This window comes from Aythya marila (assembly GCF_965140915.1).
Source record: "Aythya marila genome assembly, chromosome: 6".
Taxonomy (NCBI): domain Eukaryota; kingdom Metazoa; phylum Chordata; class Aves; order Anseriformes; family Anatidae; genus Aythya; species Aythya marila.
Genome location: NC_139047.1, coordinates 14,002,732 through 14,015,623, shown reverse-complemented (window position 1 = coordinate 14,015,623; position 12,892 = coordinate 14,002,732). Strand labels below are relative to the sequence as shown.

At 39.0% G+C, this 12,892-nt stretch overlaps 2 protein-coding genes across 4 annotated transcripts in view; one reads left to right on the top strand and one right to left on the bottom strand.

Annotated features, from left to right (window-relative positions):
* NBEAL1 (neurobeachin like 1) overlaps positions 1-6,457 on the top strand; it is an 84,562-nt gene extending 78,105 nt beyond the window's left edge. For all 3 annotated transcript variants that reach the window (XM_082763875.1, XM_082763874.1, XM_082763876.1), the window contains one exon: positions 272-6,457. In XM_082763875.1, coding sequence (XP_082620001.1) covers positions 272-373 — 102 coding nt within the window. In that variant the 3' untranslated portion in view covers positions 374-6,457. The remainder of the gene's footprint in view (positions 1-271) is intronic.
* Positions 6,458-6,592: 135 nt separating this feature from the next.
* Positions 6,593-12,877, bottom strand: LOC309879734 (alpha-aspartyl dipeptidase-like). Its single transcript, XM_082763878.1, has 8 exons — positions 12,731-12,877; positions 12,565-12,653; positions 11,460-11,534; positions 10,800-10,879; positions 9,465-9,638; positions 7,918-7,977; positions 7,303-7,385; positions 6,593-6,783 (listed from the first exon to the last, which is right to left on the bottom strand). Exons 1-8 carry the CDS (start codon positions 12,829-12,831, stop codon positions 6,705-6,707), a joined length of 741 nt encoding a protein of 246 aa, XP_082620004.1. The 5' UTR covers positions 12,832-12,877; the 3' UTR covers positions 6,593-6,704.
* Positions 12,878-12,892: the final 15 nt, after the last annotated feature.

The window sequence follows — 12,892 nt, the reverse complement described above, 5'->3', positions numbered from 1 at the left end:
TATCCCTTTAGCAGTTCGAAGTCAAAGACAACAGGGATTAGTGTTTTGTCTGTTGTTTGTTGTTGTTTGTTTTTTTTTTTGTCAGTCCCAAGAATCATTCCTAAGTGTAAACTTTTGGTTTGTTTTTTAATGACTTTTGTTAGTGTAATTTTGTTTATGCAGTACATTGTAATGTCTGCATTTCACCAAAATCAGTGTCTGAAGTTCCTTTTTAATTTATCCACCTTATCCCTTCCCCTTCCTTTTGTTTCTCTGAATTACTTTTAAACAGATGCGCTCAGGTCAGCTTTCCCGAAAGCTGTGGGGATCAAGCAAACGGCTCAGCCAGATTTCATCAGGAGAGACTGAATATAACACTCAAGATTCCAAGTGATTGCTGCTTCTACCTTCTCTCATGGATGCCAGAAACATATTTAATCTTTTGGTCACTTTAAATGTATATCTCAGCTTTCAGGGGCTTGACTGTTAACAGTCTGTTGAAGACGAACTTATGGTAGAGGTTTAGTAATAAGCGTATGTACCCATGCAAGTTAGCTTGCTTGCACATTTTTCCTTAACCGTGTTGATTTGGTCACAACAAAATCCCTCTCTAAACAGCTGCTAAAACAGTGTTTCAGGAAAACAAAAAACCTAAACACACAAACCAAAAACACCAGACCTCCAAACCCAAGCTTGCTAATTGAACTTAAGATAAGTACCATTTGATTTAAAGATGAATAGGGCCAGATGCTCCTTGATCACAGGAAAGATATTTGGCATTGCTTTCACAGCACTGTAATTCCCCAGCAGTCAGTCTAAAATTGTCTGTTGCAGTGGTATGATTCAAAACTGGGATAGCTGACAATTATGACCTTTTCAGTATGTTTTTTAGACCAATGAACAACTTACTGTGATTTGTTCCTGTAAATGCCTATTGCTATCTTCCTTTATGTAGTTCCAGTTTTAGTCTGTTCTGCAAGGAACATCTGTGTTGCACTACTTGATTATCAGAAATTCTTTAAAGTACAGACGTGAATAACTTCAAAGAAGTTGAAGGTGGTGAAGGAGCAGAAGGAGGTAGGAAATACTTGCTGCTGAAAATTATTTATATTAAGTAGACTAAGATGCACACTAAGAAATCCCATAATATAGTTACTATCTTGAAGAAATAACAGGAAAAATCACATATCCCTGTTGGTCAAAGATCTATCCTCTTCATTAGTAAGGCAACAAATTTTCGCTGCAAAATCATTTAAACAACACTGCAGAACAACTTAATGAAAAAGCACCTGTTTGTTTCTTGGCTTGGTATTCACCAAACCAGTTGTTATCCATATTTTTATTTCTGTAAAACAAGCAGGAAAACAGATGATGTATCCGTTTTCAAGATGTGTTTAATAACTGGGGGAAGAAAATATCAGATCCTTACATGCTCTATACACAACAAAATGGTTACGGATTTGTTGCTATATTTTGGAAAAGCCATTACTGAATGTTTTTTTGTTATGTAATATATGATGTTGGAAGGGATTGTGTTTTCCTGTCATTCTGGCGTTTTTATAATATTAGTGATTTAAGTTATAAACCTTATACTGCTGGAAAAGCCTGGTGCTGAGGGAAAAACATGATTTTTTTGACCGGTGTGCAAAGGTATGTGTGCATGTGTGTATATGTGTCTATGTATATATATGTATATACATGTATGTTTGTCTGTTAAAAAGAGAAGATATTCCCCTTGCATCTTTTACCGTAAGGAGAGTATAAATATAAGGCAGAGCTCTAATTTGATTGCTAGCTAGTATATTCCCTTTTGGCTACCCGTCTCTTCCCTCTGCCATCACTTTTTTGTGTTATTTTTATTTATTTATGGATGTGAATGTGTTGTACCTCCTGTAAAGGTTATCAGGTATTCCCTGTGACTAGGGACCTGTTGAACTACCTGAGAACTCCATTATGTATAATCTCATTTCATTAAATTTTGGCATAATATTTATTATCTTTATAGAAATAAAGTTAATCCTTGCCCCGTGGAAAAAGATAATCTTTAAAAGTCCAATTAGTTTCAAGAAAACTGTTTACTCTTCCTGCTCTTAATGACTGATTGTGTGCTCTGTAAAGAAAGTTGTGTTGTTTTTTCTTTTGTAAATGAAATAGTAAATCAGCCTTGTGAACAAGTGGGTCTATCCATAGTTGCAATATTCAAACTGATCACTGTGACAGACTGGATTGTCTGATTGTCAGGAGAAAATCAGAATAATTTCCCTGAGTTGCTTGCCAAGAGAGCATTAAATTTCCAAAAGCGAAGTGAAATACTGTTTTTAATCACTTGCCTATCCAATGAGAATACTAAGGATACTCTGGAAGTATTAAATGTGTATATGAGAATGTGAAGTATGTTTGTCCATTATGATTTCATGAAGAAGGGATTTCAGGGGAGCTCTTTTGAGAGTAGTTCCTAAGAATTGCAGCTTTGAATGTAAGAATCTTCTGTGTTGTGGGAAGTTGAAAAAAGAAGCACATCATTTGGGGCATTGCAGTGACGTTTTTTGTAAGTACACATACATGTTCTGCTTAAATGCATATATGAGATTAAGTGTATGCTTGCAGGGGAAGGGAGTGGAGATTTTGGTTTAGGTTAGCAGAATCAAGTGGAAAAAAGTATCGAGATATGTACTCACCAAACCCTACAAAAGACCTCTGTCACTTGCACAGAAGATCACATAAAGGTTTGAAATCATCCTCTGTTTTAGACAAGTTTATACAAGAGATGGATTAATTTTTTTTAGTAATTTAATATTCAGGAATACTGAATACATGGTGTCAGCTTAAGTAAAATATATAGTTGAAATAATTGAGGATGAGAGGATTTGTAGTGAACAGTTTTGACATTTGAGTGCTGTCATTTCAGTGCATCATGAGCATTGGGTGATCTTCACAAATATGTGGGACAGGCTGAAATGTAGACAGTTTCAGGGCTGTCAGGCTTGAGAGCAGTTTGTGCTCTGCACAAAGTAGCAGCAGAATGAGGATGGGGAGAGATGAACTCTGAGCTACTTCATGCTCTATGCAGAATGGCAACATACACTATTACCTTTTCATCTTTTATGTGGTCCTTGAGGATGAGGGGTATATACCATCACAGTGTTTTTGGAACGACTCCAAAGGTTTGAAGGTCTGCACTTTGCCTTTATTTAAAACCAGCTTTAAATAAAAGATATAGGTGGTAAGTGTGAGCATTAGCTGGTATTTTGTTTCTGTTTGAACTTAGTTTTATGTCTTTTTCAAGTAGAAAATCATTTTTCTAATCAGCTGTTAAGGTTGACTGAATTGCAATCTATTATGTATTAGTGAACTGATCTCTTACTTTTGATTCCTTCAAGTTAAGTGAAGCTTTGGATCCCACCATGTTGCTTTTCATGTAGAAAAATGCGTACTTGTGAAGTAAGATTATCCTCTGTTTTTGAACTAATATTTATTTAAGTGTTAAAAAGTAAAGCTGTGAGATGAAACAATTCTGAATAGGAATTCAGAATAAACATAGTTGTTCATAACACTAGATTTGTCAAGACCTTCTTGGTGGTACTTTTCTTGCATTTAATTTTTGGAACAACTTTAATGATATTTATCAAAGCTAAATATATACTTATCTCTGAAGCTGAGTAAGGAAGCATCTGTGTAACTATATATATATATATGCATATATATATATATATACACACACATGTATTGAAAACTTTCTTTTGATGCTTGTGTATAGTCTAGATCAAGCAGCTAGCAGTATTGATTAAATTTTCCATAGAACTTAAAAGTGTATACCAAAGGATGATACTTAGAATACATCTCTCCCTTATTTCAAGAAAAACGTTTAATTTTCACAATTTACTTGTAACTGTTGATAGTATTTTTAATTGTCTTTTATATCTATAGTGAAGAATCTCATCTGTGCAGTTTTTATACTATACCAGCATTCAGAAAGTGAAATGTTTGCAGTTCAAGGTAGCATCTAACTTATGCGGATTATACCATATTAATATACTTGTTATCTAATACTAAATCATAGGATATCTAGAAACCATGTCTTCTATCACCTGTGTACTTTACCAACACCAGCACAAAATAATAATCCCAATCTTAAACTACATTTCTCCTGCATATAAATATGTATCCTAATGTGAACCTAAGGCCTAATCTAATACATATTGTGAGATTAAAACACTATAAAGGGTTATATTTAATTTGGTGGGAATTTAAATATTCAGTGCTTTCTTGAATGGGCTTTTCATGCCTTTTGGTTTAAAACCTATGGAGTTTTCAGATGTAAACATGACACTTTGGTAGAAGTCAGTTGCTTGTGAAAGTTCTGCTGAGAATGGACTTAAGCTGTGCAAGTATATATACTCTCTGATCTAGTTACCAGCATATATTAGCAAAACCTTCAGGAAGTATTATAGATGGGAGAAGTGGATAGTTCTCAAATGAGATATGCCACATAGTGCTACACTTCTGCAGACCTTTTTTCATTCATCTTGCTGAACTTGAACCTTGTTTTTGCAGTCAGTCATATTTGGTGCTGTAATAAATCAGTAACAGCACAGCAACTATAACGAAGTTAATGAAAAGGCAACCCATCAACAGATTGTATTAACTTGCATTGCTTTAAAATTGTGCACATTTATTTGGCTAAGACTGTGCAGGTCCAGGCAGTAACACAAGACATACTTCCACCTTCTAGGAGCAGAAAGTTTTTGTGCAGTCATATGCATGTGAGTTCATCATATTACCAACATCAGACTCCAGTGATTGGAAGATATCTTCCTTTCTATCTCAAGGAATCAAATTCTCCTTGTTATTACTAATAGGTCTTGGAGGCACATACTTTTAAAGAAAGCCAGGGTTTCATGAAAAGCTACTGCAGTTTATAAAAAATGGTAGAATATTATTGTCCCCTTCTTCACTACTATAGTCATCAGATGCCTGAGTGGCAGTTCAGCATGATCTGCACAGGTTTACTTTTCAGTCAAGTGCTACTATTCATCTTATTGCAGTCTGGAGCACCCCATAGGTGAGGAACTGCTTGTGGTGCTTATTCAAAGATACCCTTTGTTCAGTTTTAATTCACTTTTTTTGCAGTGCATCTGTAGAAGAAAACTCATGTTTTTCTTTTAGTTACTGTTTACCTAAAGGGCCCAAATAGAATAAGCATTTCAGTTTTCTTCAGGAGAGAATTCCTTCAGTTGTGTGTGCTTTCTATTTTTGTCTTCTGGACTTGGGAAATTTGGAAGGTATTTCCAGAGCTTAGGTCTGTGACTAGATTCTGTGCAGACACAATGTCTTGACTTACGTTTTATCCCAGAAGCATGATCATCAGTAGAGATTATAGTTTAATGCTGCTAAGGTGTCTTGAATTTGAAATATAAAACATCCAGCCATATGTATCATATATCTAAGTGAAGTTAGAGGCCACTTGTGTATTTAATTTCCTATCTAGTCTGTATTTCCTCTTGAGGGAGCCATATTTTTTGCCTTGAGGAAATGTTTAAAATAAATTTAATCATGTATCTGGTAGTACTGCTTTAATCATATATAGCTTTGAGCTATTACTTAAAGCCATGAGGAAAAAAAATCAAGGCAAACTTGATAAGTTCTGATTCAACCCCTAGCTTATGCAGGAGCATCTTAATATAAAATTAGAGAAACACTGCTTGTAAGACTTACCTCCCTTTGGTCAGTCTTTTGTTGGAAGTTGTGCTGCTACTTAGTTTGCGTGATGAAATTTGGTAAGCAAGACACTTCAACATGTCTCAGCATTTTTTTTTTAATTACTAAAGCTAATGGGGCAGTGCAAATAGAGTCCTTCCTTACAGCAACAGTTAATCGTATCTTCTGATTCTTACACCTTGTGCAATTATGTGATTACAAATGGATTTTTAAATGCCAAAAAATGCCTTTTTAAGAATTAAATGTTAGGTCTGAGGAGTGTTGAAAATATCTGCTTTCAAAAATATGCCTTCGGGCCCTGTAACAAACTTGCTGTCAGTCTTCTGTGCAATATCTCCCTTCTGGGTGCTTTAAGTGTATACTGTATGTCTTATTTCGGTTTGATCAGTATGTTTTGAGAGTGTGTATATTGGCTAATGATGGATTTTTTTTCTGTACAGCATGGTGGAAGATGTTTTAAAATTTTGCACTTTTCTAGGATTTGCAAGTTTGTAACCTAACAATTTTTAACATGCACACTTTTGTACATGATCAGCATTGTATATATTTAACATGAGTCTGAAGCCAATAAAAATAATTGAATGCACAACTTCTCACTTTATTAATAGTGTAAAAATGAAACTAATGCTGTGGGAGTACACTAAATGAGCAATTCTTTTATTACACAGGTAAAACAAGGGAGCAGGAACAGCTGACTCAGTGTCTTGACTTAATTGTGTTAAGGTAACTTTTTTGATGGGGGAGGAATCAAAGTGGAGATGCATGGAAGGTACAGAACATTTCAGAGTAAGGCTATTCTTATTCTATTATTACTCAAGTATTGCAATAAAAATGTCATTTTTCTTGGAAAAGAAATGTGTCTGAGAAGTGAACAGGGTGGAGGAAAAGAGTCCAATAATGCATATTTATCTTTATTTATAAAGTTAAGGCTTGCCACCCACCCTAGGACTAGAAGCATCTCTTCCCTTCCTCCTCATGTGCCGACTTCTGCTGCAGAATATGCAAGGCTACAGCTTCTGGAGATTACTGTCAATCAGGAGGAAACTGAAATCTGTTCCAGGCTCGTGTTCAGTTGGTTTCTTACCCCTGTAAACAAGATCAACCATGCTGTAAGTTTGCACAGCAGCTAGCAGTACTGCTCTTCCATTTGTTACCAGGGATTGAATGAGGCATCCTTGTTCCTAACTAGCAGCTTTGACTCCCTTCCTTGCCTCCATCCTGGGATATACAGATTTGATTTCTTAGTAATGGTCATACAACTGAAGTCCTGAGACCCCTTTTTCTATAAAACGGTGTAATTAGGATCAAATTAGCATTCCCCTGGCCTTCAGTACAGACCACAGCCTGACTGCTGGGGCACTCTGGATGAATGGTAGTTATTCGATCAGAAACATGAGCATCAATGTATGTAGTGCCATAGCACTTCAGAGTGTTGTCATACTGACTGCTCTTTTGGAACATTAAGCAATACTCATGTGTTCCCTAAAGAGAAATGGAAGCAAAGGATTAAATAACTTCTGACATGAGGGATAGGCAGTATGGGCCAGGAGTTTAACAGAAATCTCTCTTTTTGTATTTCACTCAAATTCAAATGAAGCCATTTACCTCAAAAATAGTCGTGCTCCTGTTACTCCTTGTAAGGTGGCTTTGTCTCCTTCTACTAGCAGCATTGCACCTTCCCGCAAGCCCTAACATGGAAACATTTTAATGTTATTTTCAAGTTATTTGAAAAGCTAGAACACTTGTCACAAGCAGGGCGGTTTTAAGTGTAGCTCCTCATGACTACAAACAAGATTTCCTGGCTCAGTTTTTTTAACAAAGATGCAAAGACAAAGGTAGGTGGGTTATTTTATTTTAGAAGCTGGTTTTCTTGTGTATTTAATTTTGCTTTTAAGGAAGGCTATAGAAACCATTAAGGAGAAAAAGAAAAATGTTCCACAATTACTTCTGTAACCCCCCATTCTTAGATTCACTTTTGTCCAAGCAACAATAAGCTGGGTTTGTTAGAGTGCAAACTTTATACTTCAAGTTAAAAGCTGGCACATGGAACAAATGAGCAAAATCCAAGGCTGAAGCTGTTAGCAACAGTATAACTAGCCTTTCTTGCTAGAGTTCTGGAAGGCTTGTCAGGAGGAACCCACACTGAAAACTAGCAAGGATGCATTTAAAGTGCTTACCATGCTACAGCCATGACTTTCCTGACTGGAAACTACTACTTACCAAAACTGGAGGGGTATTTGGTTCTTCATGATATTGGCGAATTCTTTCCTCTCTTGTCTCCTGCAATAATGAGTGTAGATTTAGCTGCCCAGGCAGTAAAGTAGAAGTTAAAGCCATCCAAGTACTATGACACTCAGCAACTTCTTAATGATAAGCAAAGCAGGCACTTCCCCTTGAGGAGAATGCTTTAATTAGACTAATGTATTGAAGAAAGTGGCAGGATTGACTTCAGTAGATACATTTTTTCCCTTTCATCATTAGCAGCCATTGTAGCTTGATCAAACAGAACTTGCATAGTCCCAACCCCTGAAAGCCCGAAAGCTTCCAGTTAATTCATCCAGCTTTTTTTTTTTTTTTATCTTTTCAAATATTTTTTCTATGTGCTCACTCTCAGAACAAGAGTACAGAGGAAGCAGATGTCTGAGGTGCCTTCTTCATGAAAGATGATAGTGAGCCAAGGATTTCCACTAATTAAATATCTGTTTCTTCCTTCTCAAGTAGGAATCACAATGAAGAATTTGCTTTTGTGAATGGCTCTGCCATGTTTCCTGAGGGTTGCTGCTTCTCAACTGAACAACAGCAGTTAAAAAAATCAAACCAGAAGGCTTTGTTGATAAGGAAACATAGGAACACAACAGGTACTTGTTGCAGCACAGAATTTCCATCCTCCTCTCGGAAAAATAGCAGGCAGTCTTTTTCCTGTAAATATCTCTTGCTTATCTAGAGACAAGCGAGCAGATTAAGTGACCACCTACAACTTCATCTAAATTCTAGAAGCACATCTTGATCTTCCATCTCTTCATTATTCCCTTATTCTTAATACTTCCACTAGCCACAGAGAAATTCTGATTACAAGGGCAAAAAGTATTTGGGCTGTTAATGGATGCACTCCAGAAACTGTTTCCTGGTTAGCTCCTGACTAGCTATTTAAGAAAAAGCTCTTCCATACAGTGGAGATGTCAATCTCTGTGCCTGATGTTTAACCATTTTTCTTTCAGCTATACTAGTATATGTGTTTACTTAGTACTGGCTGTTACAAGGTGTACTCTTTGCAGGGACACTCACACGTAGGTATTTTCTTATATTACAGGTTTGCATGCAATCTTAAGCTTTCCCTGTTCTGATAGCTATTTCAGGTGTTTAGATGTTTAAGCCTCTTAAAGTATGCTTAAATTAGGTCTTCTAGATCAGGAAGCAAAGCAGCATATTCCAGGACTTTCCAGAAACACTGCATTTCATCTTCACATTAAGTTTTTTTTTTTTTTTTTCCCCCCCAGTTCCATGCCAGGTATGAACTAACACTATTTCAGACATTGCAAAGCTGCTGTTTGTGAAAAACACTGTTCCACCTCAGTACCACTGTTGCCAGCTCCTCTTCCCACTCAAAGAAAAGCTTTAGGAGGGAGTAAAATGTTATTGCCTCTTTGGTTTTTCCAACTGTTTGAGGGAGCAGCTGTTAAGACATTCTATAGCTTTGTAATCCCTTGCAAATGCACACTATCATTACACCTTGGTGCCCTGCATTTGCTGTGGCATGCTTTACTTACACCCATGTGAGTGCTTTTATCATCTGGATCCAGGTAGTGAGGGTTAATGTTAAAAGGAACTAAACCTAGGGCTTGCAGGGAAGGCGGATAAACAATTGGCATGTCATTGGTAGTATTGATGCTGACGGTAGCAACATTAGTTCCTGCACTGGATCCCATGTACGGAACCCCATCCTGAAAGACAAAAGCAATGATTAGTATGAGGTAACACAATTGGGAACAACATTTTATAGCATCTTCTATCAGTCTTGGAGACTCAGCAGTCAGATCAGACTTAGTCCTTCTAGCTCATCTCACTGCTAACTTCACAAGTGAAAAGCAGAAAAAGAAGAGCTCACAGTTTGAGGTGGGCAATAGTTTCTATGTAATAATAGTTGGCAGAGAACTAACTAGGGAATGCCCTGTACTCACAACAGGGTGATCCTCTCACAAGAGGAAAACTTGCAAGGTTGTCATTTCAGACAGACTTTGCTATTAAGAGATGCGGCTTGCCTATGTTGCGGTTACAGGAAATATCAGAAGTAGCTTTTAACTAGCTTCTAAACAGGGTATTTGGGATCACCCAAAGCTGAGCACCGTGCTGCCGCATTGTGTATTTGTGTATATTAAGATGGCCTATCTGACCTTTATTCTTGGCAGCTGGCCTCTTCAAACATTCTGTGGCTTGCATAAATTTGTCTGAAGTAATTCACAGTTCCACATTACTAGGGGAACACCTTGCTTCTGTTGTCTTCTACTGGTGACCTATCTTTGCTGTGCTTTATGAGATTCACTATGCTAGAATGGGCTGCTGACTGGAAGGGCTTGATGGCATTCGTATCTCTCAATTTTATGTCAAACAGACACCCAAGTTAATTACAACACTTTCTCATTTACTTGATTGTCTAAAAGGCACAGGCAGATTAAATTGTATTGTTGGTTTACTATTAGATAACCTGCAGCTTGAGCATATCTATTAACAAGATGAAAAGTGAACATAACCTGAAAAACACGGGTTTTGGCCAATGATTAATTCCTTGCACTGCTCCTCATTGGTATTTTAAGTTGAGGGGCTTACTTCTAAGGTATGGCATAGCATTGTACATCCTAAAGTCTTGCAGTCCCATATCGTAGAAACTGCTGTAGGATGGTTTACTGACCCTAGTCTTTTCAGTCTTTCATGACTAATGACAGCTTCATTTGGCCACAGCTTTCAGATCACCAGCTTGCAAGAGATGGCTCAATATTTGAAGTACATTAGAAACAAAGACGTAGAATCAACTTGAATTTGTCTGAACAAATGTTTATGCATGAGATCCTATCATTCAGACTTGGCCTGAGTCATCTAGTTGTTACCTCAAGAACTCTCTTCCTGATCTCCTGTATCAGACTGTTGTCATAGAGAGCTTTCAGGAGACGGAATGTGTTGCCACCTCCTGCAGAAAAAGAGTCCAGCTTATTTAATGTGCTTTACCATTGATTTTAATTGATGCCATTACAAGCTTGCCAGACTCAATGCTCTGTTCAGGACAGTATCCTGCTTTGAGCAACAAAAAACCCAGAAGCTTCAGAGGAATGATTGTCTGGCAGGCCACGGGCTTGTGTCCCAGGTCCTTCTGACAAATGACACTGGCTCTTTGACAGCAGATACTATTCTAATACCCTTGAGTGTGGTGTTAGGACTGCGCTCAATCTGAGCACAGTAGGCCTGGATCCTCTTAGTCTTGATAAAATGATGATAAAACATCTAGAATCATGTTTTTAATGCTGAAGTACTGTTCAAGTAAAGAGTTTGAAACTTACTTAAGGAGCAGTTCCATTGATAGGTCTTCCGTACTTCTATTCCCACCACTAAATTTAGGGTCTTACTGTTCCCAAATAAAGTACTGTTTTCTGTAGCTGCTTCTAATTGTGAGGTGAGACTTTTTCATGCTTGTCTCTACAGTACCAGCTCTACCAAAGACTAATGCAGCATCTTATATAAGCCCTCTTCAGAGAGCAAGAAGTAAAACTTACCAATAAATATTGCTTCAGATTTCCTTACCGCTTCCACTGGATCACAGGATTCATGAATGCTGTCCAGCCCGTAACCTTAAATTAAAATTTTTTTTACCTTTGCTGCTTCAGTTTGGAGGAGGAATATACGTTCAATCCCCCCATCCTGTTCTCTGCCCCCCTTCCACCCAAACATCTCACAATACAACCAGGGAACCTTCAGAGACCTCTACGAGGAAAAACGCTATATACCCTATGTTCATGCAGGGCTTCTGTGTGCAGCTGTACCAAAGCAAATGTTTCTTTTAAAGATATAGATGCTCAGTGTCTAAAAGAGCAGAGCATTTCAGTCAGCAGGTGCTGGCTGTGGTACGAAGTCCTGCTGAGCACTACCAGTTAGCTAGAAAACGAGGAAAAAGCTGTCACTGCCCAGTGCGGCTATGAGTCTGAACAGTCTGCCATTGTTGCTCTATCAGTAGTAGTATGAATGTTGTATTTGAACATATTTTTTGTAATGGTTAAAATGTTTGGCTTTGACAGATTTGCTCTGCTGTGGTTCACTGAGTATGGCATGTGCCAGGAGCCCCAGAAGAACATGGACAGTTGATAGCAATCTTTCTGCAAGATAAGGAGCAAAGTGTGATACACCAGGAAGTGAGTATTGATTGTTACTACAGTAACAAGTCCAAAGTTACCAGGAAGGTTACAGACACATACTAGGGCTGTTGCAGTAGGCCACTCTGGCAAGATCTTTGCTCATAGCAAAGCTCAGTCACTGCTCATCCTGCAAACACCTGCCTGCAGCACATTACAGTAATGGTCTTCTTCACCTAGCAGTAGGTGCACAGCTTGAGCAGAGGCTTAATGTATACGGGAAGAAGTGTTCCCCCGTGTCATTACGGAGGATAAAAATACGCTGCTTTGCATCCGGGCGTACGAGCTTCCTCCCTGAAGTGGTTACAAGTGTTTGCAAGGCGCTTTCTGCCGGAGGCCTCTGAAGTACCCACTTCTAGGTGAAAGTTTGCAAGCAGCTCGCTCCCTGCTGCTCTCACCCTCTCACTGACCGGAGCTGAAGCAGGATTCGCCAGAGCTCCCCTGTCCCCGTCCCCCCGGGGTCCCCCCTTACCCAGGCTCTCAAACTTCTCCCTGGCGGTGCGGGCGTAGGCGTCCCGGTCGTGCAGGGCGTAGGGCACGAAGAGCACCCGCTTCACCTTCCTGCGGGAAGAGGGCACGGGTTTGCTGGAGCCCCCCAGGGCTCTGCCCCCCTCCTCGGGTCCCCCCCCGGCGCTTACCCCCCGAGGAAGCTCTGGATGTGCTGCTGGCAGTGGCCCAGGTACCCCCCTCCGTGCAGGGTGGAGTTGGAGACCAGCAGCAGGCGCCGGGGGCACCCCATGCCTCGCCCTGCCTCAGCCCGGCCCGGCCCGGCCCGCCCCTTCCTGCCCCGTGCTGGGGGC